At 50.1% G+C, this 25,120-nt stretch overlaps 1 protein-coding gene and 1 long non-coding RNA gene across 9 annotated transcripts in view; both read left to right on the top strand.

Annotated features, from left to right (window-relative positions):
• The first annotated feature begins 2,997 nt into the window (after window positions 1-2,997).
• KCNMA1 (potassium calcium-activated channel subfamily M alpha 1) overlaps window positions 2,998-25,120 on the top strand; it is a 726,630-nt gene continuing 704,507 nt past the window's right edge. For 3 of the 8 annotated variants that reach the window (XM_042961231.1, XM_042961233.1, XM_015543644.2), the window contains exon 1: window positions 3,000-3,432. In XM_042961231.1, coding sequence (XP_042817165.1) covers window positions 3,055-3,432 — 378 coding nt within the window. In that variant the 5' untranslated portion in view covers window positions 3,000-3,054. Of the gene's footprint in view, window positions 3,433-25,120 lie in introns of all 8 variants that reach the window. The other 5 variants (XM_007095627.3, XM_007095626.3, XM_015543643.2 and 2 more) reach the window with 3 other exon arrangements.
• LOC122232114 lies at window positions 12,915-16,323 on the top strand. The gene is made up of 3 exons (XR_006209474.1): window positions 12,915-13,079; window positions 13,656-13,805; window positions 16,020-16,323. It is a non-coding gene; the product is annotated as an uncharacterized LOC122232114 (long non-coding RNA).

Genomic DNA, 25,120 nt, shown 5'->3' with positions numbered 1-25,120 from the left:
GTGGGTAGAGCAGTTCCTGTTTATATTCCAATTTTATGAACGAGGAAGCAGGCACCTAAGTTTCCTTTGAAGTTTGAGGTTCCATTCCATCTGTGTATAACTTTTTCCTCAATTAGTGGGGCCAGGGGCAGGTTTTCCGAACCTGGTGCTGAAGTTGGTGGATGATAAGGAGGTAGCAGGAGAGGTGGGCGGGTGAGCCTGGTGGATGGTGGCACTCTTGCATTCACTGCCTACTCGTCGGGCCATCCTGGGAGGTGGTGTGAGACTGGGGTTGTAGGATTGGTAGGGTATACCACAGCGAGGGACCCTGATGAATCCCAACTCAGCCTGGGTTTTGTATGACACAGAAGTTGCTAAAAGCTTCAACCAGCACAGGCAGAGGTGTGCAGAGAGCAGGAGATAGGGCCTCCCAGCACCCTGTGGAAGGACGATGGGGTGGTGGAGGTGACAGTGAAGGAGATACACTGGTGGGGATCCTGCAGTTGGGGTGACCGAAGTCATAGCAACCGGTGGCTTCTTGCTAGTATCCCCAGACTGTTGTAGGGGAACTCAGGCTGTGGGGGCTGTTCAGGAAGGCCTGGAGGGGATTCACTGGTTTGTGGAAGCTCAGTTGTAGGAGGGAGGAAATCCATTCTGGGGGTTTCACACCCCCTTGGGCAAACAATCCTATCCTTCTCTGCTCTTTTTGTGCTATGGGTGTTTTATTTTCAAAATTTAAATCTTGTACTTGCTTTAAGGAAAGTCCTTAGCATTCCTGGCATATGCTGAGGCCCAAAGGTAGCAAAGTACAGCTGTTTAGAAGGCTAACAAATCAAAGGAATCTCAAGGTCACGGTTTACCTTCTTGCACATCTTCACGGCACTTCTGGGCCTGACCCCTAACCCAGTGCTGGGAAGAACCCAGGGCCTTTGCATGGACTAAGGCAGCACAGATGTATTGTGTGGCTGCTGAGCACGAAGGAGGAGGTTTAACACTGTTTTTTGAGTACCAAATATTCAAGAGCTCTTACTCATTCTGTTTCCCCCTTTGATGCTGGCCTTGACCCTTTTCTAATGAGTGTGTGTCTTGAGCCCAGTGAACATATTCTGAATGTGTCTGGAGAAGCTGCAAACGTTCCCTTCAGCCTCTCTGTCCAGCTGGGCCTCCCTTCCCAGGTCCTCCCCAGCATCCTCCAAGGGCGGGTGGAGGGGGGGGGGTGGTGCTCTGGCTCAGGCAGAAGCAGCACTTGCCTGCCTACACAGTTAAGGTTGGTAACTTGGCCCTCACCACAGGAAGGGCTGAAAGGAACCTGATAATTCCAATTAGGCTTAAACTAATGAGCTGGAAACTTTGGGGAAACCACTGAAGGGAGAATGTGACCATCTTCCTTCTAATTAGCACTGGAAAACCTTGTGGTCCAACTGGTAGCCAAGAGCTTTGAAGGGCAGTGTACAGAGGGAGCAAAATTTCCCAGAGCTTTGGAAGAGGTATTCCCCTGTGGTGTAGGGATAGAGGCTGCTGAGGGGGGAAGACCCCAACTGGGGAAAAGCAGGCTTGGATGGCGCCTAGAGTGCCCCTTCTCCCAGTGGCTCTCTTCCCACAATGAGGCTTGGGGCTAGATAAGAGGGGGAAGGAACACTTTGGGGAACTCTACTGTCTATTGAAGCCTGCACCATCCCTGAGGCCAGGTCCCCACCCTGCTCATCTCTCCTCTCAGGCAGCCTCTGTCGCTTAAAAACAAGCAGAAAAACCACCTGCTGCTGTCAGGGGCCACAGACCACCCTCCAGCCTCCAGCCGTGCGTGGGGCACTGGGGCACCTAGGAAGAGGGGAGGGAAGAACGAATTAGAGGCCCGAGGTGGGAGGGTCGAACTAGGGTGTCCTGGAGAAGGGTCCTCCTCACTCCCGAGGCCCGAGGATTTGGAGGTGTCCGGCCGTGTGTCGACAGCTGGTCACTCCTTCCCTCCCCACTGGGGGCTCCTTTGGTAAAAACAGCCTGCCATGGGTGCCCCGCCATCCTCCTCGGGGCCCCGCGGGTCGCTCGGGTGGGGGCGCAGCACCTTGGAGAGAGGCGCCCGATCCCGCGCCTTGACTTGGGGCGCTCTCCCTTGCTCTCGGGGGGTCAGGGGCGCGCGCCCGGCGGCCGCCGAGGGATCAGCCTGCCCCCTGCCCAGCCTCGAGCCGAGGCGAGCCGGCGCTGAGAGCCTCCTCCCCTCCCGCCTCGGGCGGCCTGAGCCCGCGCCCGCTCCAGTTGCCGCAGCTGCTGCTGCTGGCGGCTGCGGGGAGCGCGGGGAGCGCGCCGAAGAGGCTCGGGCGGCGAGGACGGGGACGAGGAGGAGCCGGAGGAGGCGAGGAGGAAGAGCGAGGGGAGGCCGAGGAGGCTCAGCGGCGTGGCAACGCGGCTCGGGGATCCCTGGGGGCATGGGCTAGCGGCCGCGGCGGCCTGGCAGCGGGACGCAGTGGACCTTCCGTGGCCCGGCGCGTGCAGGGGCGGCGAGCCGGAGCCGAGCGCAGCCGGGGACCGCGGGCTGGCGTGGGGGTGTCCCGGCGGAGGGGGCTGATTACCCGTTATTAACTAGTTGCCACCTAATAAGCCAGGAGCGGCGGGTGAGCGGCGCGGGCTGCGCGCGGGGAGGGTCCCGGGCCGGAGCGCAGCGCACTCGCGTGGCGCACGGCGGGCCGGCGCGCAGAGCCGGGGCGGGCCCGGGGGCGGCGCAGACCCCGGGCGCGGGCGGCCCGCGGCGCCCCCTCGCTCTCCGCGCTCGGGGCCGGCACAGCCCCGGGCGAGCGGGGCGCGGGCCGGGGCGGGGAGCTGCCCGCGCGCTCCATCCCCTCCCCCCCGGGCGGGCTGCCGGGGGGAGGGCGGGCGGCGGCGGCCCGCCGTATATATCTCGGCGCACCCCGCCAGGTCGCGCACAGCGCCCCGAGCCCAGGCGCCTCCCCGCCCCCTCCCCGCGCTCCGCGGCGGCGGCGGCGGCAGCAGTAGCAGCAATATGGCTGTTGATGGGTGTTCGGGGTGGCGCTGGCGGCGGGAGGAGCTCCCCCGAGCCCCTGCGCCGGCTGCCCGTTGCTAGCTATGGCAAATGGTGGCGGCGGCGGCGGCGGCAGCAGCGGCGGCGGCGGCGGCGGCGGAGGCAGCAGTCTTAGAATGAGTAGCAATATCCACGCGAACCATCTCAGCCTAGACGCGTCCTCCTCCTCCTCCTCTTCCTCCTCCTCCTCTTCTTCCTCCTCCTCCTCTTCCTCCTCGTCCTCGGTCCACGAGCCCAAGATGGATGCGCTCATCATCCCGGTGACCATGGAGGTGCCGTGCGACAGCCGGGGCCAGCGCATGTGGTGGGCTTTCCTGGCCTCCTCCATGGTGACTTTCTTCGGGGGCCTCTTCATCATCTTGCTCTGGCGGACGCTCAAGTACCTGTGGACCGTTTGCTGCCACTGCGGGGGCAAGACGAAGGTAACGCGTGCCCCGGGCGCCCGCCCCCTGCGCCAGCCCACCTCCTCGCTCCTCACCGCGCCTTGCCGCCCTCCATCCCTGCCTGCCTTCCCCGCGCCGCCTGCCCTTCCCTCCGCTCTCCCCGCGCCCCGCTCGGCGCGGCGGGCGGTGCGCCCGGGCAGAGGAGTTGCCCCCAGCCGGTGCGCCCCGGGACGCGGACGCCTGGTCCCGCGTCCCCTTGTTTACGGTGGGGTCGCCGGCGGCCGCGGTTGGGGCCGGGCGGGGGACGCGCGCCGCTCGGTTGCCGGGTGCGGGGTGGGGAGAGCCGAGCCCGCGGGCCCCGAGGCCCCAGGGGGCCGCCGGGTGCGTGTGCCGGGTGCGGCGGCCGCGTTCCTGGTGGTGGGCGAGGGGGAGCCCGGCAGCCCGCACTCTAGAAACCTGTTGGGGACAGGAGTTCGCGGAGTCAGAAGGAAGGGGGAAAGCCTTTGGACAGGGGAGAAAATCTTTTGGACTAGGGAATCCCAGGGGAGGAACCTGGCCAGAGGAAGTGGGGGATCTCGGGGACAGAGAGGGAAAGTTGGGGAGATGCATCCCAGTTTTGGAGGCAGCCCGCGGAGGCTGCCACTTTAGGAATGTGGCAAGGGCGCACATCTGATGTCACCTTCCTCTCCATCCCTTGGATATTCTTCTGGAATATACCCCCACCCCAAGTTCTTCAGCCTGTGTATTCTCGCCCCCCACGCTACCCCCTTTAGGTGCCCGGAAATGCCGCCAGCAGCGGGGAGCTGGAGCAGGAGGTCCGCCCGAGAGCCTCCGAGGCCGCGGTTTCGCGCGGAGCCTCCTCCCCAGCGCTTTTGAGGTGGCTGGATATCGGCTTAAGCTATTCCTGGCGCATAGACGCCCACCAGCACCGAAGCTCACTACACCTTAAGTATGGTTGCTAGGCTGACTGCCTGGTCTGTCGCCGTGTCCCTAGAGATGTCCTCTGCCCTCCTCCTCCCTTCCCCCCCCCCCCCATCCTCCCAATGGCTGAAGGTGAGGGGCTGGGGCAGTTTTTCACAGAAAACTGAATAAGAGAGAGAGAGAGAGAGAGAGAGAGAGAGAGAGAGAGAGAGAGAGAAAACTGGAAAAAAGAGGGACCGAGCTGCTTTGTGTTTGAGTACGTCCCACCCTAGGGGACTTCACAGCGCTAACATTTTCTCAGGGAGGGGAGATCAAGGGGAATTGGCGAACAGTGCAAAGTGGAGGCAGATCTTGGTCGGGATATTTCACACCTCTTTTCCAGCAAAGTGAATCCCAGGACCCCTCAAACTTCCATAGGACTCGGCAACTTGTCGCAGTCTCCTTAGTTGCTATGGGAAGTAGGGAAGCCGGGGGCTCTGGGTGAAATACCGAGGGCAAACCCAAGGCTCCCTCTCCTGATCATTAATTATACACGGCGCTGGGTGCTGGAGATCAGCTGAGTTTTGTGGCAGGCACATTTGTGTTTTGGAAAATACTGGTGTGTTGGACATAAGGGAGAAAAATAAAAGCCATCTCTGTCTTTTCTCCTCCCACTTCTCGGGAGGCTTCCAGATGTTGGCCAGCCAGCTTTCTTTGGAGTTACCTCCTCTGCCATGGGGGTTCTCCTTCCTTGTCCAGGTGAGAAATCTCCCACATTCCTAAGAAGCAAACAGGTTAAGCAAAATCTGAACCATGAGACCCTGAGATGGTGCTTCCTGCCTTAGCCTTTCTCTTACCTGTGTCTTTTTTTTTTTTTTTTTTTTTTTTTAGTATTTATTTTTGGGAGAGTGCAAGTGGGGGAGAGGCAGAGAGAGGGGGACAGAGGATCCAAAGTGGCCTCGGAGCTCACAGCAACAAGCCCGATTATGGAGCTTGAACTCACAAACCACAAGATCATGACCTGAGCCGAAGTCGGAGGCTCAACCGACTGAGCCACCCAGGTGCCCCTTACCTGTTTCTTCAACATCTTGACCACACATTCCCTCGTCTCCTTCTCTCGCAGTCTTTCGTCTTGGAGGGTTTTTTTTGTTTTTTTTGTTTGTTTTTTCCTTTACTGAGGGTCAGTGTCTGCCCTTAGGGGAGAGAGAACTCCTGGATGTGTGCATTCTAAAATGTTCTCTAGACTAAGTGGTTTTGGTGAAGTTTTGAACAGCCTCCTCATCCTTAAGAAATGGGACCTTCTTGATCGTAGTGAAAACTTTTTCAGCGAGTCAAAATAAGTTTTGGTATTTTTGTGATCCTGGGGTTTTATTTTTTTTTTTTTTTATTTTTTTTATTTTTTTAAATTTTTTTAATGTTTATTTATTTTTGAGACAGAGAGAGACAGAGCATGAACAGGGGAGGGGCAGAGAGAGAGGGAGACACAGAATCTGAAACAGGCTCCAGGCTCTGAGCTGTCAGCACAGAGCCTGACGCGGGGCTCGAACTCACGGACCGCAAGATCATGACCTGAGCCGAAGTCAGACGCTTAACTGACCGAGCCACCCAGGCACCCCATCCTGGGGTTTTAAACACGGCTTCCAAGTCCTTTTACTCTAGGGGTTCATGGATGCCACTGCAGTACCTGTGATGAAATGCTAATTGGATGGCTCACGTAGAGAATCTCTTTCATAAATGATGACCAAGCATAACTTCTGTTGGTCTTCTTAAGTAAATAGGTTTTTGGCAACGATCATGAGAAAAAATAATCCCTATATATTTTAGGCCTTATTTTGTAGCTCCAAGACCTGCTGAGTTGACGTCACTCCAAGTTTCTACAAAAAAATCAACCTGGGATGAGAGACGCTTGCATTTGGAGGGAGGATGTGAGGTCAACGTAGCACGAGGTTGGGTCACTTTTGATCCCATTAGAGTCCACTTTAAAACATTCCCAGAGTTACTTAGTAACTGCCCCTTGATTTGCTCACTTAAACCATGTGTAGCTGGCTCATTACACCCATTAATAGTAACTTATTACTTTCTACCCCTGAGGTCTGTATTTTTACTGCCATCCTGGTTTTTTGTCTTATATTCTTTTTGTTTTCCAAGTATTTGCTAGTTGTTGAGATGCGGTACAGAAGAATGCATTTGGCCTAAGTTTGGAATAATTATTCCAGTGCTGGGCTTCCCAAGCAAACATAGACTGCTGGGGCATAGAATTCTGTCAGCCCTCAGATGTGCCCACCCTCACCCTCATTCAGTCCCAAGACGGTTTGACCAGCAGCTGGGGTCCCATGGAGGCCTGGTTTTTTAGCATCTGAAATTCCACGGGAAGTAAATTTCATCAGGGCACTGTGACATCACAAGTATTTGGCCCCTAGGACGGCATCTTCCTTTTTGATCAAAGGAACCCAATCTTCCTTTTTGATCAAAGGAACCCGAGACTATGGACGTGCCTCCCAGGGCATCTCAGCATTAGTACCTTTGGCCTCTGAATTGTAAATGGTGAGTGACTTTACTACTTTGAAAAGAATGGCGTGTGGACTTTTTTTTTTTTTTTTCAGGAAATGAGAGAACTAATCACATTGCCTCCTGTTGGGAACTTGGGCACAATCATCCGGTACTGTGTTCTTTGCTATACTTTTTCACGTCATTGTTTTTTTCTCTGTTGGGTTTCATCAGAGCTCTGTGTTCACCAGGCTGTGATGTTTTGAGGTCCAATCCAGTTGCGAACTGTAGTGAACAGCGAGCAGCTCAGGCAGCCTGGATAAGGCCATGACCTTGAAGAAGTCATTTAACCTCTCTGGTCTCTTTTTCCTTGTGTTTAAAATGTGGAGATTGAATTCTCTGACTTCTGATGCCCCTTCCTGCCCCGTGACTCGGTGTCAGAGGTTGGGAGGAGTTGAGAAACTATGGGTAAAGTTTCTAGCTCAGAGTGTGTTTTGTAATTTTCTGGCAAATTCTTTAGGAATTCAGCCTTGGAGTGCCTCTGTGTGTTTCCTCTTTCAGCACACAAGCTGCTTCTCTTCAGATTAGCCTGGGGAAACTGAGTCCAGCTTTCAATGGAGCTGCGGCTCACTGGGGGACCTGGATGTGGCCGGGCATAGGCTCTCGCCTGCTCTCAGTTTGAGCTGTCCTCCCTGTAGAAGTTGGGCTTGATCGAGCCTGGTCTGCATGTAATGAATTATTGAGGTATTGTCTCCATGGTTGTGTCTGAGAAAACAACACGTTTTCTCTGTCAGGTTCGTGACTAATATAAACATCAGATCCCGTCATGGCTTGGTAATTACCCAGGGTCTGGCCCGATGCATCCAATCAGGACTGGAGCTCCAGTGCCTCAGAGTTCTTGATTCCAGATCAGACCTGCAGCCTCATCTCGTCTTGGGCATTGCCTGCACTGGATGACCTTCAGATAATTCTCTTTGATCAGGTCACTTAGGGTGGCCTTGGAGAAGCTCTCAGGTCCCAGTCACAGGGGAGTTAGAGCTGACCTTCCCTTGTGCAGAGAGATTTTTGCTGCTCATTCTTGGCTCTCTTTGTGCAAATGCACACTTCAGTAGAGATTCAGCAGTCAGACCCAAGTGCAAATCCTGGATCTTATTAGCAGGGTATCTTTGGCTGTTAGCCATATTGCACCTTGGTTTCTTCATCTGTAAAAAAGAGCATAATGATGCTTACTTTGTAGGATGCTTATGAGGAGTAGCGATAATGGGTATACAGGACCCAGCAAATGCCTGGCACTAAGCAGGCTTCCTGTAAATAGCTCACAAAGTGGTGAGTTTGTTTTCTCTTTGATTCCTTGCGTGTTTGGCCCCAGATGGGCACAGACGACAACAAACAGAACTTTTGAACCCAAAGGAACCTCTAGACTCTGAAGTCTGCTGTCCTTGGGTCAAACAACCAGCTAAGGTGACACTGAGACTTGGGCTCATGGCTCTTGGCTGTGGCAAGGCTGGAAGATTGGGGAGGGGCAGCCAGGGAAGTGTCCGTGGATGGGGGCCTGCCAGGACAGCTGCTGTTTTGATGGTGGGGACATCAGTGGACTAGCGTTGACCAGTGTTAACGCTGTGGGGCTCCGGGAATGATAGACTGAGAGGGTGTGAAATGTTTGGTAGGAGGGCAGGGCTGGCCAACGTCATACCATTGAGAAGGGAGGACTTTCATCCCGTTACCCCAGTCCAGAGCTCGTAGACCTGTTCCCCTGACAATGCCACAGTTTCCTGGGCAGCGTTCTCTGTAACAGGACCAGCTTTCCTCCCAGTGCTGTTTCCCAAAGTGCGTTCCATGGAGCACTTGTCCTTGCACTTACCTTGCGGAAAATGTTGTGAGTCTTGGCATACCTGAGCACCCCCTTGAAGAGTCAGATCACAGGTGGGGAGAAGCCCTGTAGTAGAGAAATTGGTCAAACTGCTCTTAACCAGGCTCACTTCGAGCAGCCTTGCCTTGCTGTCAAGACTGCTGTGTAGTACCTGAGTCCACCTGTGACCTTGGGCAAGGACTTCACTGCTCTGTGCCTCAGTTTCCCCATCTGCAAATTGGGGATTGTAACAGAGCACAGCCCTGTGGGGTAGGTGCTCTCTCTAGCCCTATTTTGTAGACTTTCCTAGGAGGACACTGATGACCTAAAGCCTTGGGCTGACTCTGTATCCAGGTGCCCTGGGGACTTATCCAAACATGTGTCAGGAGGAAAGGAAGAGCTGCCCTATTACCGGGTCTGGGGCAGAGAGAATTCCAAGGCCAAGGCCGAGTGGGCCCCTTCTTTGCCTTGCTCCTGTCCTTTTTCCTGGAGGGGAACATTCATTGGGTGTCTCGTGGCACAGAGTAAGTCCTTGCTTTCTTTGGGTCCCTCTCTCTGTCCCACCGGGGCAGGAGAAGCGTGCTGCTGAAACTGCCTGGCACTGGATTGCAATGCCGGGACCTCTTTCCCAAAGTGGGCAGCAGGGGGGCCCCAGCTCACAGTGGCAGTGGCCATATGCTAACTTTTGAAACACAGCAGGCAACACCACCATCTTGGGACTTCAGAGCTGTGGAGTCCCTGGAGGGGTGCCCCTGTGCCTCCAGTGGAAAGGGCTGTGTCTGTGCAGTGATTCCGAGCTGCTGGGCCACGTGGGAAATACTGGCCTTCATGGACCCGTGTCTGGGGGTCAGGCAAGGCCAGGCCTCCTGCAGCACCTCTGAGATTCCACAGCCTTTCGGTGCATGGCAGGTAGCAGATCAAAAGTGCTTCCTTTTTTGAAATGCTACTTAAAGTAGGTGGAATCCTGGCCCTGGGCACACAGAGAAGGACTCTCCCCCTCCCAGGCAGAGGTGTCTTAGCATTCTGGGTAGAAGTCTCAAGGAATGTTCAGTTGGGATATCAGATCTCTGCTTCGGAGGGCTGGAGAGAGTATTTGTCTGGTCCTGGGGCTTGTCACATGTTAATATGCATAAGAATCATCTGGGGTAGCCATTAAAAATGCAGCTTGTGATTCCGACAGAAGGTCCAGGGTCGGGCCTGAGATTCTGCACATCTGACAAGACATGGGGGAGGGCAGGTGCCTATGTTGTGCAGGCCACACTTTGAGTAGCCAAGATCTGGATCATTCCCCACCCTCCAGTCAGTCCCTCCCCGAAAAAAAAAAAGCCTATTTTTTTTTTTTTGCTTTAATTTAATTTTTTTTAATTTACATCCAAATTAGTTAGCATATAGTGCAACACTGATTTCAGGACTAGATTCCTTAGTGCCCCTTACCCGTTTAGCCCATCCCCCCTCCCAAAACCCCTCCAGTAACCCTCAGTTTGTTCTCCATATTTAAGTCTCTTATGTTTTCTCTTCTTCCCTGTTTTTATATTATTTTTGTCTCCCTTTCCTTATGTTCATCTGTTTTGTCTCTTAAAGTCCTCCTATGAGTGAAGTCATATGATATATGTCTTTCTCTGACTAATTTCACTTAGCATAATACCCTCCAGTTCCATCCATGTTGTTGCAAATGGCAAGGTTTCCTTCTTTTTGACTGCCAAGTAATACTCCATTGTATATATATGCCACATCTTCTTTATCTAGTCATCCATCAATGGACATTTGGGCTCTTTCCATACTTTGGCTGTTGTTGATAGTGCTGCTATAAACATGGGGGTGCACGTGTCCCTTCGAAACAGCATACCTGTATCCCTTGGATAAATGCCCAGTAGTGCCATTGCTGGGTCGTAGGGTAGTTCTATTTTTAGTTTTTTGAGGAACCTCCATACTGTTTTCCAGAGTGGCTGTACCAGCTTGCATTCCCAAAAAGCCTATTTTTAAATATGGAAATTCCCAGCTCTTCAGCGGTGGGGAGGGATCCTGTGCCAGGACAGCCAGGTCGGGACGACTCCGCACAAGCCCCTTGGAGCCTCTGTGGTTCAGACTGGGCCCTGACTGCTAACACCCACTGTTCGGGTGCCTGCTCCCAAGGAACCCACAAGAGCTGTTGGTGGAGGGTTGGGTTGTGGCAGCCAGAGCAGTGGTCCGCAGAGATGCAGGGTGGGGTGTGTGCGTTCCCCGCCCATCAACATGCGGGTTCCCCCTCTCGCCAGTTGGTCACACTGCAAGGGGCTAGGCTTCTCGAGGTCCAGGATGGCAAGTCTGCCAAACCAACTTCTTGCAAAATTAAAGGCTGGTGGTGTAGCCAGGCCTGCGCTGTGGTGATGCTCCAGGAAGCCAGCTGCTGGCCGGTCCCTCTGGAGTGTTTGAAGTCTGCGGACAGCAAGACCGCCAGCCCGATTTTCCACAGGGACCTGGGTGGGTCTTCCCAGATGGAGGGTTCAGCTTAAAAGGGTTGGACTCAAGACCGATGCTGAGTGTGGGGAGATGGGTGGCGCGGCACGGTGCTGGGCCCCCTCAGCTGCTCTTCTCAGGGGTTCTGTCAGGGGAAGTTGAAAGTCGTTCTTTTGTCACCCTAGCATATTAGGGTTGTTTGCAGCTCACAGCACCAGGGACCCTGTCCTGTTGATGTGGTTGCACTGTCAACGAGGAGCAGTCGGACCAAGCTTTGAGCCCTGAGAGTCTTCAGCGGCCGGAAGGAGGAAGGGTTTAGTGCAGTGGCAAGCACACAGTAGGTCCTCTGTTGAATGTTATGGTTACGATTGTTGTTGTTGATTTTGCTTTTACCACCTGGTGAGTACATACTCTGTGCACAAACCAGGCTGGGTGCTAGGGGAAGAATAAGACCCAGTTGTGACTTTTTTTTTAATGTATATTTTTGAGAGAGAGAGAGAGAGAGAGAGAGCATGAATGGGGAGGGGCAGAGGGAGACACACACACACACACACACAGAATCTGAAGCAGGCTCCAGGCTCTGGAGCCCGACACGGGGCTTGAACCCATGAATTGCGAGATCATGACCTGAGCTGAAGTTGGATGCTTAACCGACTGAGCCACCCAGGGACCCCTTTTAATGTTTATTTTTGAGAGAGAGACAGACACAGAGTGTGAATGGGGGAGGGGCAGAGAAAGACACACACACACACACACACACACACACACACACACACACACACACAGAATCTGAAGCAGGCTCCAGACTCTGAGGTGTCAGCACAGAGACGGATGTGGGGTTCGAACTCATGAACCATGAGATCATGACCTGAGCTGAAATGCTTAACCTACTGAGCCACTCAGGTGCCCCCCGGTACCCCGCCCCACTTGTGACTTTCATCTGATAGGATGAGAGGGAAAAAAACAGTTATCTTCTCATGGGGTGTGCAGTGTCTGGTCTTGGAGTTGCCTGTGAGCCCCTCCTTCGAGGGCAGGAATTGAGTCATTTAAGTATATGTTGGAAGGGCCCTTTCCATCACAGTTAGCTGGGGGCCGGGTGGGAGTGTAGTAGGTGCAATTATGTTTTGCTCTTTTTTTCTGGGTAATTTGTTAGGAGCTGTGGAGAAAGTCTGGGTGAAAGGGATGGGCTTGATTTGGTGACACGATGTTTGAGTCATTCCTGGCTTTCAATTATTCACGCCACCCAGGTCTCTCTTGGCCAGCGGATAACAAGGATTTAGTTCATGATGAGCAGCTGTCTGCGAGGTGGGTGAGTCAGGCAGGGGACAGGAGGGGAGCTTCAAAAGAATGGAAATGGAATTTGCTTTGTTTTCAGCATTATTTGGTGATTGTCTTTGTCTCATTGCCAATTTGGAAATGTAACTGACACTCCAGGTCCTGAATGGATGTACTTAACATCCTCATCTCCCTGTAAGATCTCATTACCTGTATGACTAATGCTTCTTTACCTGGCCAAACGCGAAATTATTTAAGACATCTCATTTACTTTCTGTTCTCTGTGCTGTTTCACTGGGTTCCCTACCATGTTTTCTGAGGAACCCAGATCTGGCTGACTCTGGACATGTGAAAGCTAATCAGCAGACATGCCTGTATTCCTTTCTTCGTGCCTTCCTTCTGCTTTTCGCCCTTTACTTCTTTTCTTCCTTCTGTAGTGACTTTTGCTAAGTCTGGGAGCAGAGAGACTGAAGTTGGCAGGTTAGTGGACAACAAACAGGAACTTGGTCTCACGAGTTGAGAAGCACATGGTATTATGAAGTCACAGAGGTGGAAGGGAGATTTGGGCCTGGATTCTACTTCCTCCCCGGTGCCGGTGCTGGGAGCCCTGTGCCCCATCATCATTGGGGATGGGGGTGTTCATGATCTCCTGAGGCCACTGTTTCATGGAGGACAAGCCCACCTTAGAATGAGTGGAGAGAAAGAGTTTTCTCCTTGCACTAGCCCCTCTTTGCTTCTGGTCTGTTTCCATGACACCCAGAGCCAATCTCAGTGGAGAGTAGATTTCAGATTCTAAATCCAGCCCAGGGAGGCCATGAGCTGGGTGGTGGTTAAAGGCAGCAATGTTGTGGAGGGGTAGAATGCCCATAATGGTGTTGCTCCTGTGCAGGCCACTTTCTTTTTCTCTTAATGACTTGCTGGTGTCCTTCACCTGGGGTAGTGAGAGTTTTCCTTGTCCTATTCCCCGAAGTTTGGAAGGTGGCCCATTTTGGCCGTTGGTTCTGATAGTTTGAACCTCCAGGATGTGTCTGGTCTTGTTAGACGCTGCGGGTGGAGGTTTTGGCTGTCCCCGGGCCATCACGTCACCTCTTTGTCAATGGTGCATGCACTGTGTTCCAAACTTCAGCTTCCTTCATAGTTTAGTGCTGGTCTTGGCTGGGAGCAGATGTGAATCAGGGGCCATGCCAAGAATCCAGATGTAGAGTGTGGATCCTTTGTTAAGAAGCCGGAGGCGGACTCTGCTTTCTAGGTGTCGGCTCTTCCCAAAGGGCAGAGAGCAGATAGTGATCTGGGGCCTCTTTTTGTACCATTTAAGGACGGCTGCTCCCTAGAATCAAGGCTTGTCCCTCCCAACTGCTCATCTTACGCCTCTTCTCTGGGCTTCCATATACTACTTCTGCCATTTCCCCTGGTCCGCGGAACAGAAGGAAACCAGAAAAGGAAGGAGAACATGCAAGAGGAGAAGGTGAGGGAGAGTAGGGGGGAGAAGGAGATGTTCACACCAAGAAAAATATAATTTCCTTTCTGGGAGCTAGACGTTGGGTAAATATATAATTGGGTGGATTTTGCTTTTAGTTCCTGCACCTTTGTCTTAACGAATAAGTCATGACAAGTGACCTCACCCCCAAAGAGAGAAGTGTTATATAAAGACCGGTAGAAAGAGTGTTTTCACTGTGGGGAGATTTTGGCTTTTCCAGTAAAAAGCATTGTCTGGTTAACTGATAGCATGGGGCCCCGGGTGGCCTGTGGCCCAGATCCTGGGAGTCACGGGGCTCCGTGGGGGTCTTTTCTATGTACACGTTACACAGGAGCAGAGTTCTGCCCCTCTTCAGGAGCAGTGGCTGCATTGATTTATTTTCCCTTCATGTGACTTTGGAGTATAGACCCTTTATAGCTCTGGAAGGGGAAAAAGTGGGCGTCTAATGATGATCAAGTGGAAAACTCAGAGAAAGGACTCTCAGGCTTGGAGGAAGGTTTGGAAGATGACAGGGTTTATCCAAGTGCTGGGGAGTTTCGTGACCAGTATTAGCTGGCTACAGCTTTGTATACATTTTTTTTTTTCTTTTCTTTTTGCATCTGGGAGCATTTTCCTCATAGTGTTTAAAGGAATTGTTTTAGCTACCCATGCATTATGGCCTTTCGTCCTGCGGATTGTGTCAGCCACAACTGATCAGGTGTAAGATTCTCAACGGGCATAGGAATGGTGTCTTTAGCTGAACCTACAAGAGAAGTCAGTGGTTTGCCTCAGTATTCAAAATGGCATCCTTTCCTTAAGCTCGGGTGCAACCCTATTTTCCTTGTAAGATTTCTTTTTTTTTTTTTAAACTAATATACTATTAGTTTCAGATATACAACATAATAATTTGATTTTTGTATATATTGTGAAACAATCACAATAAGCCTAGTTAATATCTGTCACCTTACAGAGTTAGAGATTACTTTCTGTTGTTCTGAGACCTTTTAAGATCTACTCTTTTAACAACTTTTGAATATGCAATACAGTATTATTGATTATAGTTGCTTTGCTACACATTATCCCCCCATGACTTATTGATGTTATAAGTGGAAGTTTGTATCTTTTGGTTCCCTTTACATCATTTCATACACCCTGCATTCCCAGCCCTTGGCAACCACCAGTCTGTTCTCTATATCTTTGAGCTTGGTTTTCTTTCTTTTTTTTTTTTTTCCCTTTCTTTTTGGTTTCCACATATAAGTGACATCATATGGTATTTCTTTTTCTCTGTCCGACTTATTTTACTTAGCATAGTACCCTCAATAACATCCATGTTATGGCAGATGGCAAGATTTCATTCTTTTTTTATGACTAAATGATACTCCATTGTCTGTGTGTTTTCTTTCTTTCTTTCTTTCTTTCTTTCTTTCTTTCTTTCTTTCTTTCTTTCTCTCTCTCTCTCTCTCTCTCTCTCTCTCTCTCTCTCTCTCTCTCTGTCTCTCTCTGTCTAAAATCACATTTTCTTTATCCGTTCCTCCATTGATGGACACTTAGTTTGTTTCTATATATTGCGTCTTATAATTAATACTGCAATGAATATGGGGGTGCAGATATCTTTTTGAGTTAGTGTTTTTGGTTTCTTTGGAGAAATTCCCCAAAGTCGAAATGCTGCATCATGTAAAATGTAAAAATAGTAGCTCTATTTTTAATTTTTTGAGGACTCTCCATACTGTCCCCACAGCGGCTGCACCAGTTTACATTCTTACCAACAGTGCACGAGGACTCCCTTTTCTCCACATTCTCACCAGCATTTTTTATTTCTTGTCCTTTTGATAATAGCCATTCTGACAGGTATGAGGTGGTATCCCATTGTGGCTTTGATTTGTATTTCCCTGATGATGAGTGATGTTGAGCATCTTTTCATGTACCTGTTGGCCATCTGGATGCCTTCTTTGGAGAAGTGTCTATTCAGATCTCCTGCCCATTTTTTAAATTGCATTGTTTTTGTTTTCTTTTGTTATTGGGTTATATAAGTTCTTTATGTACTTTGGATATTAACTTCTTATAAAATACGTGATTTGCAAATATTTTCTCCCATTCAGCAGATTGCCTTTTCATTTTGTTGATAGTTTCCTTTGTTGTGCAAAGGTTTTTTTTTTTTTTTTTTTTTTTTAGCTTGGTGTAGTTCCACTTGTTTATTTTTGTTTTTGTCGCCTTTGTTTTTAGTGTCAAATCTGATACATCACGACCAGGACCGATTTCAAGGAGCTGACTGCCTGGGTTTTATGGTTTCAAGTCTTATATTCAAGTCTTTTATCCATCCATAAGATTCCTTTTTCAACTTCAGTGTTTTATACTTTTGTCCTTAATCCTAAAGGCAATGTATGTTCATTGTAGAAATGCACAGAAAGTCATTAGGAAAAAGAAAAAAAAAAAAAAAAAAAGGAGACCTCACACCTACTAGGATGCCTACTATAAAAAAAATAACAGAAAATAACAAGTGTTGGCTAAGCTTTGAAGATTTGGAATCCTTGTACACTGTTGATGGAAATATAAAATGATGCAGTCACTGTGGAAAAAAGTATTTGTGGTTCCTCAAAAAAAAAAAAATTAAAAATTGGATTGCCATATGATTCAGTAATTCCACTTCTGGAGACCCATGTTCCTAGCAGCATAAAAGCCAAAAGGTGGAAGCCGCCCAAATGTTGATTGACAGATGAGTGAGTGAACACAATGTGGTCTGTACATGCAGCGGAGAACCACGCAGCCTTATAAAGGAAGGAAATTCTAAAGCATGCTACAACATGGATGAGCCTTGAGGATGTTACGCTAAGTGAAAGGGGCCAGACACAAAAGGACAAATACCGTATGATTCTACTTTATGAAGTACCCAGAATAGTCAAAGTCATAAAGACAGAAGTAGAATGGTGGTTACCAGAGGCTTTAGGAAGGAGGGCAGTGTGGGCAATGGGGCGTTGTTTAATGGGTACCAAGTTTCAGTTTTGCAAGATGAAAGCATTCTGTACAACAGTGTGAATGTACTTAATACTACTGACCTGTACACTTAAAAATGGTTAAGATGGTTAAGTTCTATGTTAGGACTATTTTACCATACAGGAAAAAAAAGAAAACAAAAGGAAAAAGAAATTGTTCCAAATCCTCCCTCCTGGAGATGACCCCCATTATCTTCAGGTACATTTTCCTCCCAGACACATTCTCCACCGTGGTGCTTGTGTTTGTCATTGGGGCAGCTAGTAATTTTCCTCTAAGGGTTGGTAAGTGGGAGTCCCCTGAGAAGTGCCCAGCCTGGCCTTTTTTGCTTGAGGTGCTGTCCACACTGACAGCAGAGCAGACAGGACAACTGTCCCTCTGCTGGCGGAGTCTGATTTGATGGTATCTGTTCTGAGTGTGAAGTTTTTTTTATTAAAAAATTTTTTTTAATGTTTATTTATTTTTGAGAGACAGAGAGAGACAGAGCAGGAGCGGAGCAGGGTCAGAGAGAGAAGGAGACACAGAATCCAAAACAAGCTCCGGGCTCTGAGCTGTCAGCACAGAGCCTGATGTGGGGCTCGAACCCAGAACCATGAGATCACGACTTGAGCCGAAGTCAGATGCTCAACCGACTGAGCCACCCAGGCGCCTCTGGATTTTTGATTTTAACACACGAGTGGCTCTGGTGTCTTAGGCAAGTCATTGTCCCTGGGCCTCAGTTTTCACTGTGTAACATGTTCTCAGGTTCAGTGATTTCAAGAACTAGCCATTTCTACAGTCAGATTCTTTATCATTTGTGCCTGATAAAGAACCCAGTGGTAAATCATTCAAGGTAAATGGGCAGTTCTGGTTCTATTATAAATCACAAGATTGAAATCTGACTGATGTGTTCCCGAAACATCAATGTTGACTTCGATGAGATGGCATATTTGAGAATTACAATCTGAGGACAGAGGCCCTTTTGGAAATATCATCAAACTTGTCATTAAAAAAAAAGTCTCAGAAGTAGTATTTTGTGACTCTGCTATTACTTCGAAGGAAATAGCCACATCACTTATTGAGGTTTTAGTTTTAATTTTGGGGGTGGAGGCCAGGTTGAAAACATCTTAGATTATAGACTGTAAGTGGTGTGCCATGATAGGCTGGCTTGGTTGAGGTTAGGCATAAAAAGAAACATCTCATTAAAGAGGAGGTCACACAAATCAACCTACTTTGATGCTTTTCTTTGACTTGCCCCAGAAGGCAACTCCAGGGTGAGAATGTTCATCTGGGCTCTGTTCCATGGAGCATTTCAGCCACGAGAAGTGGGAGGAGATGCCCAGAGCTTCTGTGGCAAAGGAGCGAGTGTCTGAAAGGATGATCCCCACATCCCAATGATTTCTGAAATAAAATCCTCCCCACCCCCAAATCGTAAACAACCAGCACATCAGAACGTACTGAATAGTCTTAGGTTACATAACATCAATTAGATCATGCTACAGGGGCCATGTATTACATTTTAACTCGTCACAGATACATTACGTTAGCACTTCACAGATCCACAGGGTCCCAGGCAGCTTTGGGGTATTGAGTGAATTGGTGATTGTGTAGGACTTGACGAAGCCCAGACAAAAACACTTTAGATTTTTCCGTATTGTCGTTACACTCTTATTAGGGGGTGCAGACATCCTGCAAATATTTCTTACAGAATAAGCTAAAAATTTAGACAGTGGTTATTGTATCGGTTGTACTGAATGGTTGATTTATGGCCGTGAACCAGATACGACAGATTTTTAAAACTCCGGGAACCTTTACATTTTCCAGTGACAGGCAGTGCAAGCACTATATTTTTAATTGGTCCCTTCTTTTAAGTCAGGAGGTGAAATGTTATCATGCAAATCTCTCCTGAGTTGCATGGAAACTAATAAAATCACAAAGGTTTCTATTTGTACGCTATGAACACAGACTGTAATGAAGCCGAAACAGCGATCTCTAGGGGATGATGCTATTTAAATGCTAGGCAGGGCTTTGAAACGATTCTAATGGTGAAGAGAGAAACCAGCAAGGGAGTGGGTCCCGTTCTTTCCTCCCTACCTCTCAGTGCCTGTTCACCCACGCTCCTCTTTACTTCCTGACCTCAGAAAGAATTAACTTAGAACAAAGACCTCTAATCTCTAGTACATCCTGTCTGTTACGTGTTGTAGCAAACAGCAGTGAATTCTCAGACATTCTCTCTTAGCCACTTTCTCTTCCTCCTTAGTCATTGCATTGATCCTACACGTAGTGGTGCTTTTGTTTTGGTAAGTCTATGTCAACTGGAGTAATTGACTTCTTAGGGGAAAAAAAGGTAACAAACTTTTTTTTTTTTTTTTTGAGTAGTTACTATGCATCAAGTACTGTCTTAAGCTCCTTATGTTTATTATGTTATTTAACTTTGAAAACACTCCTATGGGGGCACTCAGTTGGTTGAATGCCCGACTCTTGAATTCTGGTCACGTCATGGTCTCATGGTTTGTGAGATCGAGTCCTGTTGTGGGGCTCTGCACTGAGCATGGAGCCTACTTGGGATTCTCTCTCTTTCTCTCTCTCTCTCTCTCTCTCTCTCTCTCTCTCTCTCTCTCTTCTCTCTCTCTCTCTCTCTCTCCCCCTCTCCCTCTCTCTCCCTCTCCCTCTCCCTCTCCCTCTCCCTCTCCCTCTCCCTCTCCCTCTCCCTCTCCCTCTCCCTCTCCCTCTCCCTCTCCCTCTCCCTCTCCCTCTCCCTCTCCCTCTCCCTCTCCTTCTGCTCCTCCCTGCCTCATGCTCTTGTGCTGATTCTCTCTCAAAATAAATAAACTTAAAAAAACAGTCGTATGGAGTAAGCACGTTTATAATCCCCGTTTTGTACATCAGAACAGTGAAGCATAGAGAATATGTGTGAATTTGGATAATAGATTTTGAGTCCTTACTATGTGTCTGATGGTTTCTAAGCCCTGCGTGCGTTATCTTATTTTAATCCTCACAACACCCCAGTGAAGTAGGTGGTGTTATCAGATTAGGAAACTGAGGCATGGAAAGTAGAGTGATTTTCCCGGGGTCACACAGTAGTGAGGGGCCAAGCCAGGTTTAAGTCCTGGTGGGCAGGCAGTGGACCTTGCACATCTGACCCTTGCACTGTCCACATGCAGGTGTACCACCTGTAGTGGTAGATTGGCTCTGCTTAGCTCATCTGTGCCACAGAGTGAGGGAAAACATTAGGGCATAGATAGATAGGACTGAAGAGAAGGGTTGGTGTGTGGAGACTCATGTACCATCCCTAGATGAGGTGTGAGACCCCTTGCACAAATTCCGAGAATTCTGTACTATGACTAGAAATGAACCTTAAAGATTATCTAGTCCTTTTAATCTTTCTAACTCTTGCTTTTCTTTGCTGGAACAAAGTCAGGTATGCTGTGTGCAGTTGTACAGGTTGCTCACTGCACAACTCTAGGGCCGCTATGAGATTCATATCAGATAATACATAATTAGACTTTTAACTATGGCCCATGTGCCATACATCTCTCTATGTTGGGGGGTATTTGGAGGCACAGAATAAATATGGGGCATTTTTCTGAGTATCAGTCTTCCTTTAAGTTTTGAATAAAACCACTTTTTTTTTTTTTTTTTTCCTGAGGTAGCCTCCACAACCAACGCTGCGCTTGTGCAGGGCTTGATCTTACAACTGTGAGATCATGACCTGAGCTGAAATCAAGAATCAGACACTTAACTGACTGGTCCACCCAGGTGCCCCCAAAACCACTATTTTTAATATTTACACATACATGGGAGATATTAGGACTAGGATGCAGAATTCAGGCATATTTTTAAAAGCTCGAGGTGTGTGTGGCGTGTGTGTATTTGTGCATGCATGTGCAGGAGGGCACGGAGGGTGGAAGAGTCTGACACCCCCAGTAAAGCCTGATCATTAGACTATGAACCTGAGCGTCGTGATGTGGAATGAGTCCCTATTCTTCCCACATACAGTTTGCTCATATCTCAAACTCTGAAACTGTGTTATTAAAAGAACGGGACTTCTATGAAAAGCACGTAACTGTATCTGAATTCCCTGATCTGTTATAAATAAAGTGCATTTCAGATGTCGGTGGGGCAGAGAATTTAATCTGTGCACTCAGAAGAAGGTAGTGCTAACTCATTCAGTGGTTATGAATCTTCCGTTGCCTTAGAAAGATCGATTCCTTGCCGCTCTCCACCTCCAAAGCCTGGAAATACCTTATTGTATCACAACATGGATTTCTTTCTAGACCATTGGGTATTGTGGCCTTGCGTCTGCCAGACCCTGTGCACAATATCTGGAAGCAGGAGACGAGCTGGTCAGTCTGTGAATCTTTATTATCCTGGCTATCCTCTTCCCAGGGGTACAGATTTGCATAAGGCATTGTTTCCTCTCGGGCAACGCCAGTAGCCACGTTGTGTGATTCCAGGGCCACCATCCACATCATAAGTGTGAACAATGCCCCTGGAATTGTGCAGTGTGCGCCTCACACGTCCATACATGTGACTTTTCTAAGTGTCTAGCTGGGGTGGTATACGCTTACATAAGAAATGAAGAACAGGGTAAGGCCCATAATTCTTAATGGCCAAATAAGTAAGAGAAACATTAAGAGCTTGAGATCCAGAAAAGGTGGAGAACACTGATGATTGGTCAGAGAGGAGGTGGCCAGACAGGGACCACTGGGGGATGTGGGGGTGTGAGGGTGAACCCAGCCTTCCGATCCCTAGGCCCAGCTCCCGGGACAGGCTGTTGCCATGACTTCTGACGACGGTGCAGCTCCTGACGTGATGTAGGAAGGCTCCCAGGCCCCCACGTTCGTTCTCAGCACGAGCCTTTGAGAAGAGTGAATGCTTGGGTGCCAGCCCGTGTGTGCCCCTAGGGCCTGTGCACGAGGAATAACAGGACCCAGAGGATGTGGAAAAGGCCTCTCCAGTGCCAGCTGTGCTATTTTTAGCTCCCTCCCACGGCCCCTGCTGTCCCCAGGTGTTTGTCAGCAGAGCATCCGCACCTATATGGAAAATGGCAGTCGGAGCCCAGGCTGGCCCGGTAGGCCGTGGCAGTCTCGCTCCTGGGCCCAGGCGGCCAGGCCGGATCTCTGGGGCTGGCAGGCTGCTGTGAGGGTGGTTGCATAACTGGCCTTTCTGCCGGTCGTGGTGCCTGCTGGTTCTGGGTGAGGAGGTCGGGCCAGAGTAAACAGGTCTACACTCCACTGCCCCTCCCTGAGCGCTGGTGCACTGGACAGGCTCACGGGCCTAGTGATGAGCTGGCATAGTCAGTGGCTGCTTTGGCTCTGGAGCGCTACCTGACCCTTGCCGCCGAGTGCCCAGGGCTGAGCGGCATGCCTGGACTGGGAAGTGTGCAGACGGCCTGGTCTGGTCCAAGGGCGGTCCAGGTGTGGTGGAAGGCTGGGTGTGACCTCAGGGATGGCCCACTCCTTCCCTTTTAACTCTCCACATTGCCTCCCCCATCCTTCAAGGCGCGTGGTGCACTTGCCGGCTGTGTCACCTTCCTGCAAAGCCTTTTGCGCTCAGCGAGCCAGGCCTCGCTCTGCCTCTGACACTCTCTGCCGCTTGTCCTCCCTGTCCTGTGTGACCACCACCCGTCTGATGTTTCTTGTGGACGGGGCTGGGGGTTCTCCTTTTTCGACCTCCTGTGCCTCTTCTGGGTGGTCCTGGATTGTGGGCGGTGAGCGTTGGCCCATCAGTAATGGTGTGGTGGCTTGTCCTCTAGCAAGGTCCTTGACAAACCAAGGCTCCTGGTATTCATGTTCTTGGGTGTTCCCTTGCTTTGAATCTGGACCGTGACTTGCTCATCACCAGTAGAATGAGGTGGGGATGACTATGACTTCTGAGATTAGGTCAGAAGAACCCTTCCAGCTTCCCTCTTGGTCCCTCGGAACACTGGCTTTTGAGAAGGCAGCCATCGGGTATAAGACATCTGATTGTCCTGAGACCACCGTGCTGTGAGGAGTCCGGGCCACAAGGAGAGGCCTGAAGGCTGAGATGCTACATGGAGGTGGGGACGGGATGGAGAGACAGTCTCTCCAAGGAGCACCAAGGCACCGGACGTGGCGGGAAGAATCCGTCCTGGAAATGGGTAGTTGAACCCCAACTGACATAATCAGAGATGAACCAGCTAGCTCATTCCGCCCTGAATTCCTGACTTAAAAAATTATAAACAAAATAAAACAATTGTTTCAAACCACTACATGTTGAAGTGATTTGTTATGCAGCAATAACTAGAACAAACAACGACCATTTAGGGTGGTCCTTCTGCGAGATCCAGTTCATAGTGCTTTCTCTGGGTTCCTCTTAGCCTCTCTTCCCCAGCCTCTGCCGGCCAGCCACACAGGACTTCCTGCCTGTCAAGGATGACCTCTGCTCCGCCTGGAATTCTCTTTCCTTGTCCCTCCTCTCCTGTTCCATTTATCTGGCACCTGTTATCCAGAGACGTGCTGGTAAGTGTTTAATCTCTAGGAAGAAACCCCTATTTGTAGCATTTGTCCATTCCTGTGGCGTAAATACACCCACCGTGGCCGTTTTCAAGATACCAACATGATGTCGCAGGACACGGAGGCAGGCATCGTCGCCCCCATTTTGCAGGTGTGAAACTGAAGCTCAGAGGGTTTTCCTTTCCTAGGGAGGTCGTGGCAGGCATGGATCCTGGGGTCCTGGCCTCAAAGACCATGCTGTTTCCAGTGCCCTATGCTGTTCTCGTGAAGAGCCTGTGCTTGACCCTGAGCCCAGGTGGCATTGCTGCTGGGCTGTCTGCTGTCTTCTAGACTAGTGGTCCTTCCACTACTTCTCGTGAGCTGTTGCTCGCTTTTCCTCATGCTTACCACGCCAAACCAGTCACAGCCGCCGATTTCTCTCTTCAGCCACATTATGGCGTCTAGACTCTGTGAGGCAGGCAGTGGTCATGGAAGCAGTGAGCTCACAGGGACCTGGGAGTCCATCTGGGGGCTTGGTTACTTGTGTGCATTTGTCAGGCCAGGCCAGCTATGGGGTGTGTGGGGTGGGAAGGGGTTGGGGCTTGTTCCACACAGTCGTTCAGAGACCCTGGCTCCTTGCACCCGTGGATGGCCCTGCCGTCTTCTAGGGTACTCTGACAGTCTCTGCTGAATCCTCTGTATCCAACTGACAGCTGGGGAGTGAGAAGTAAGGATCCTGAGGTGTGGCTTTGTGGGAGCGGTCCTGGAAGCCGTTCACATCACTTCTGCCCACATAGTCCGTTGACCAGAACTCAGTCACATGGTACCCTAACACCTTAACAGCGAGAGATCCTGAGAATTGCAGCAGGGCACCCAGGAGGAGTGGGAAGTAGATCTGGAGAATATCCAGACCGCAGAAGGGGCTCCAGAGTGCTGTGCTGGGGGGAAACTGGGGCGAGGGCTTCTAGAACTTACTAATCACACTGGATGTTTCCTGGTGCTGCTAAGGGTCACGAATGGTGTTAAGCACGCCACATGCTTTATGTCCCTTATTCCTCTCAAAAAGCCCATGTTGTGGGTGTTATCCCATCCCCCTCATCCCCATTTTATAGGTGAGCAAACACCGAGCCGTGCAGTGGTTACGGCACTTGGCCGAGGGGTGTCACTGAAGAAGTGGCAGGGCTCCACTCCAACCCAGGGATTTCTGGCTCCAGAAAACCTTTTCGTCCCTGCCATCAGCTTGAGAGCTACTCTCCTTCTTACACACTAGAGCAGAGGGGCCAAGGGGCTAGAGTGCCCCATCTCTCCGGAGCCCTTCCAAAGAGGATGGAGAGCTCAAAGGCGTCTTGGCTGTTGCCAGATGAAGTTATACCTTATTCTCCGCCGTGGTGATGTGGAGCATTGACAGCGGTGGCCTGTGCTCTGCCCTGTGACCCAGAAGCACCGTCTGCCCCTCAGTTCTCTTCCACTTGGAGTATTACTCTGAGTGGCTCTGTGCCTGGGACATCCAGAGTGTAATGGAGGCAGAGGCTGGTTCCCAGGTCCCTCATCGTCCCGCCTGCAGTGAAGTGCTTCACCCTTGGAAATGTCTCTTCCCTTTAGCCCATTCCACACAGTTCAAATTTCATGTTTTAGCAGAGTGAGTTCAAGTTCAAGAGTTCACTGCCGAGACAACAGGGGATCGGATGTGAGTAATAAGGAGAGTAATGTGGCTGCTTTTCTCAAACCCAGTGGACCAGAGTGTACATGTCCACAGGAACATCTCTCATTCCACTTAGTGCAGTGTTGTCGTCAACATCATGCCCTCTGGAGCCAGACTGCTTGGCCTCAAATCATAGTTCTGCCACTTGGTGACTTTTAGACCTTTGGCAAGTTGCTGAATCTCTCCGCACCTCAGTT

This window comes from Panthera tigris, chromosome D2, assembly GCF_018350195.1.
Source record: "Panthera tigris isolate Pti1 chromosome D2, P.tigris_Pti1_mat1.1, whole genome shotgun sequence".
Classification (NCBI taxonomy): domain Eukaryota; kingdom Metazoa; phylum Chordata; class Mammalia; order Carnivora; family Felidae; genus Panthera; species Panthera tigris.
Note: the sequence above shows the minus strand (reverse complement) of the source record. Positions and strands in the feature narration are given on the sequence as shown.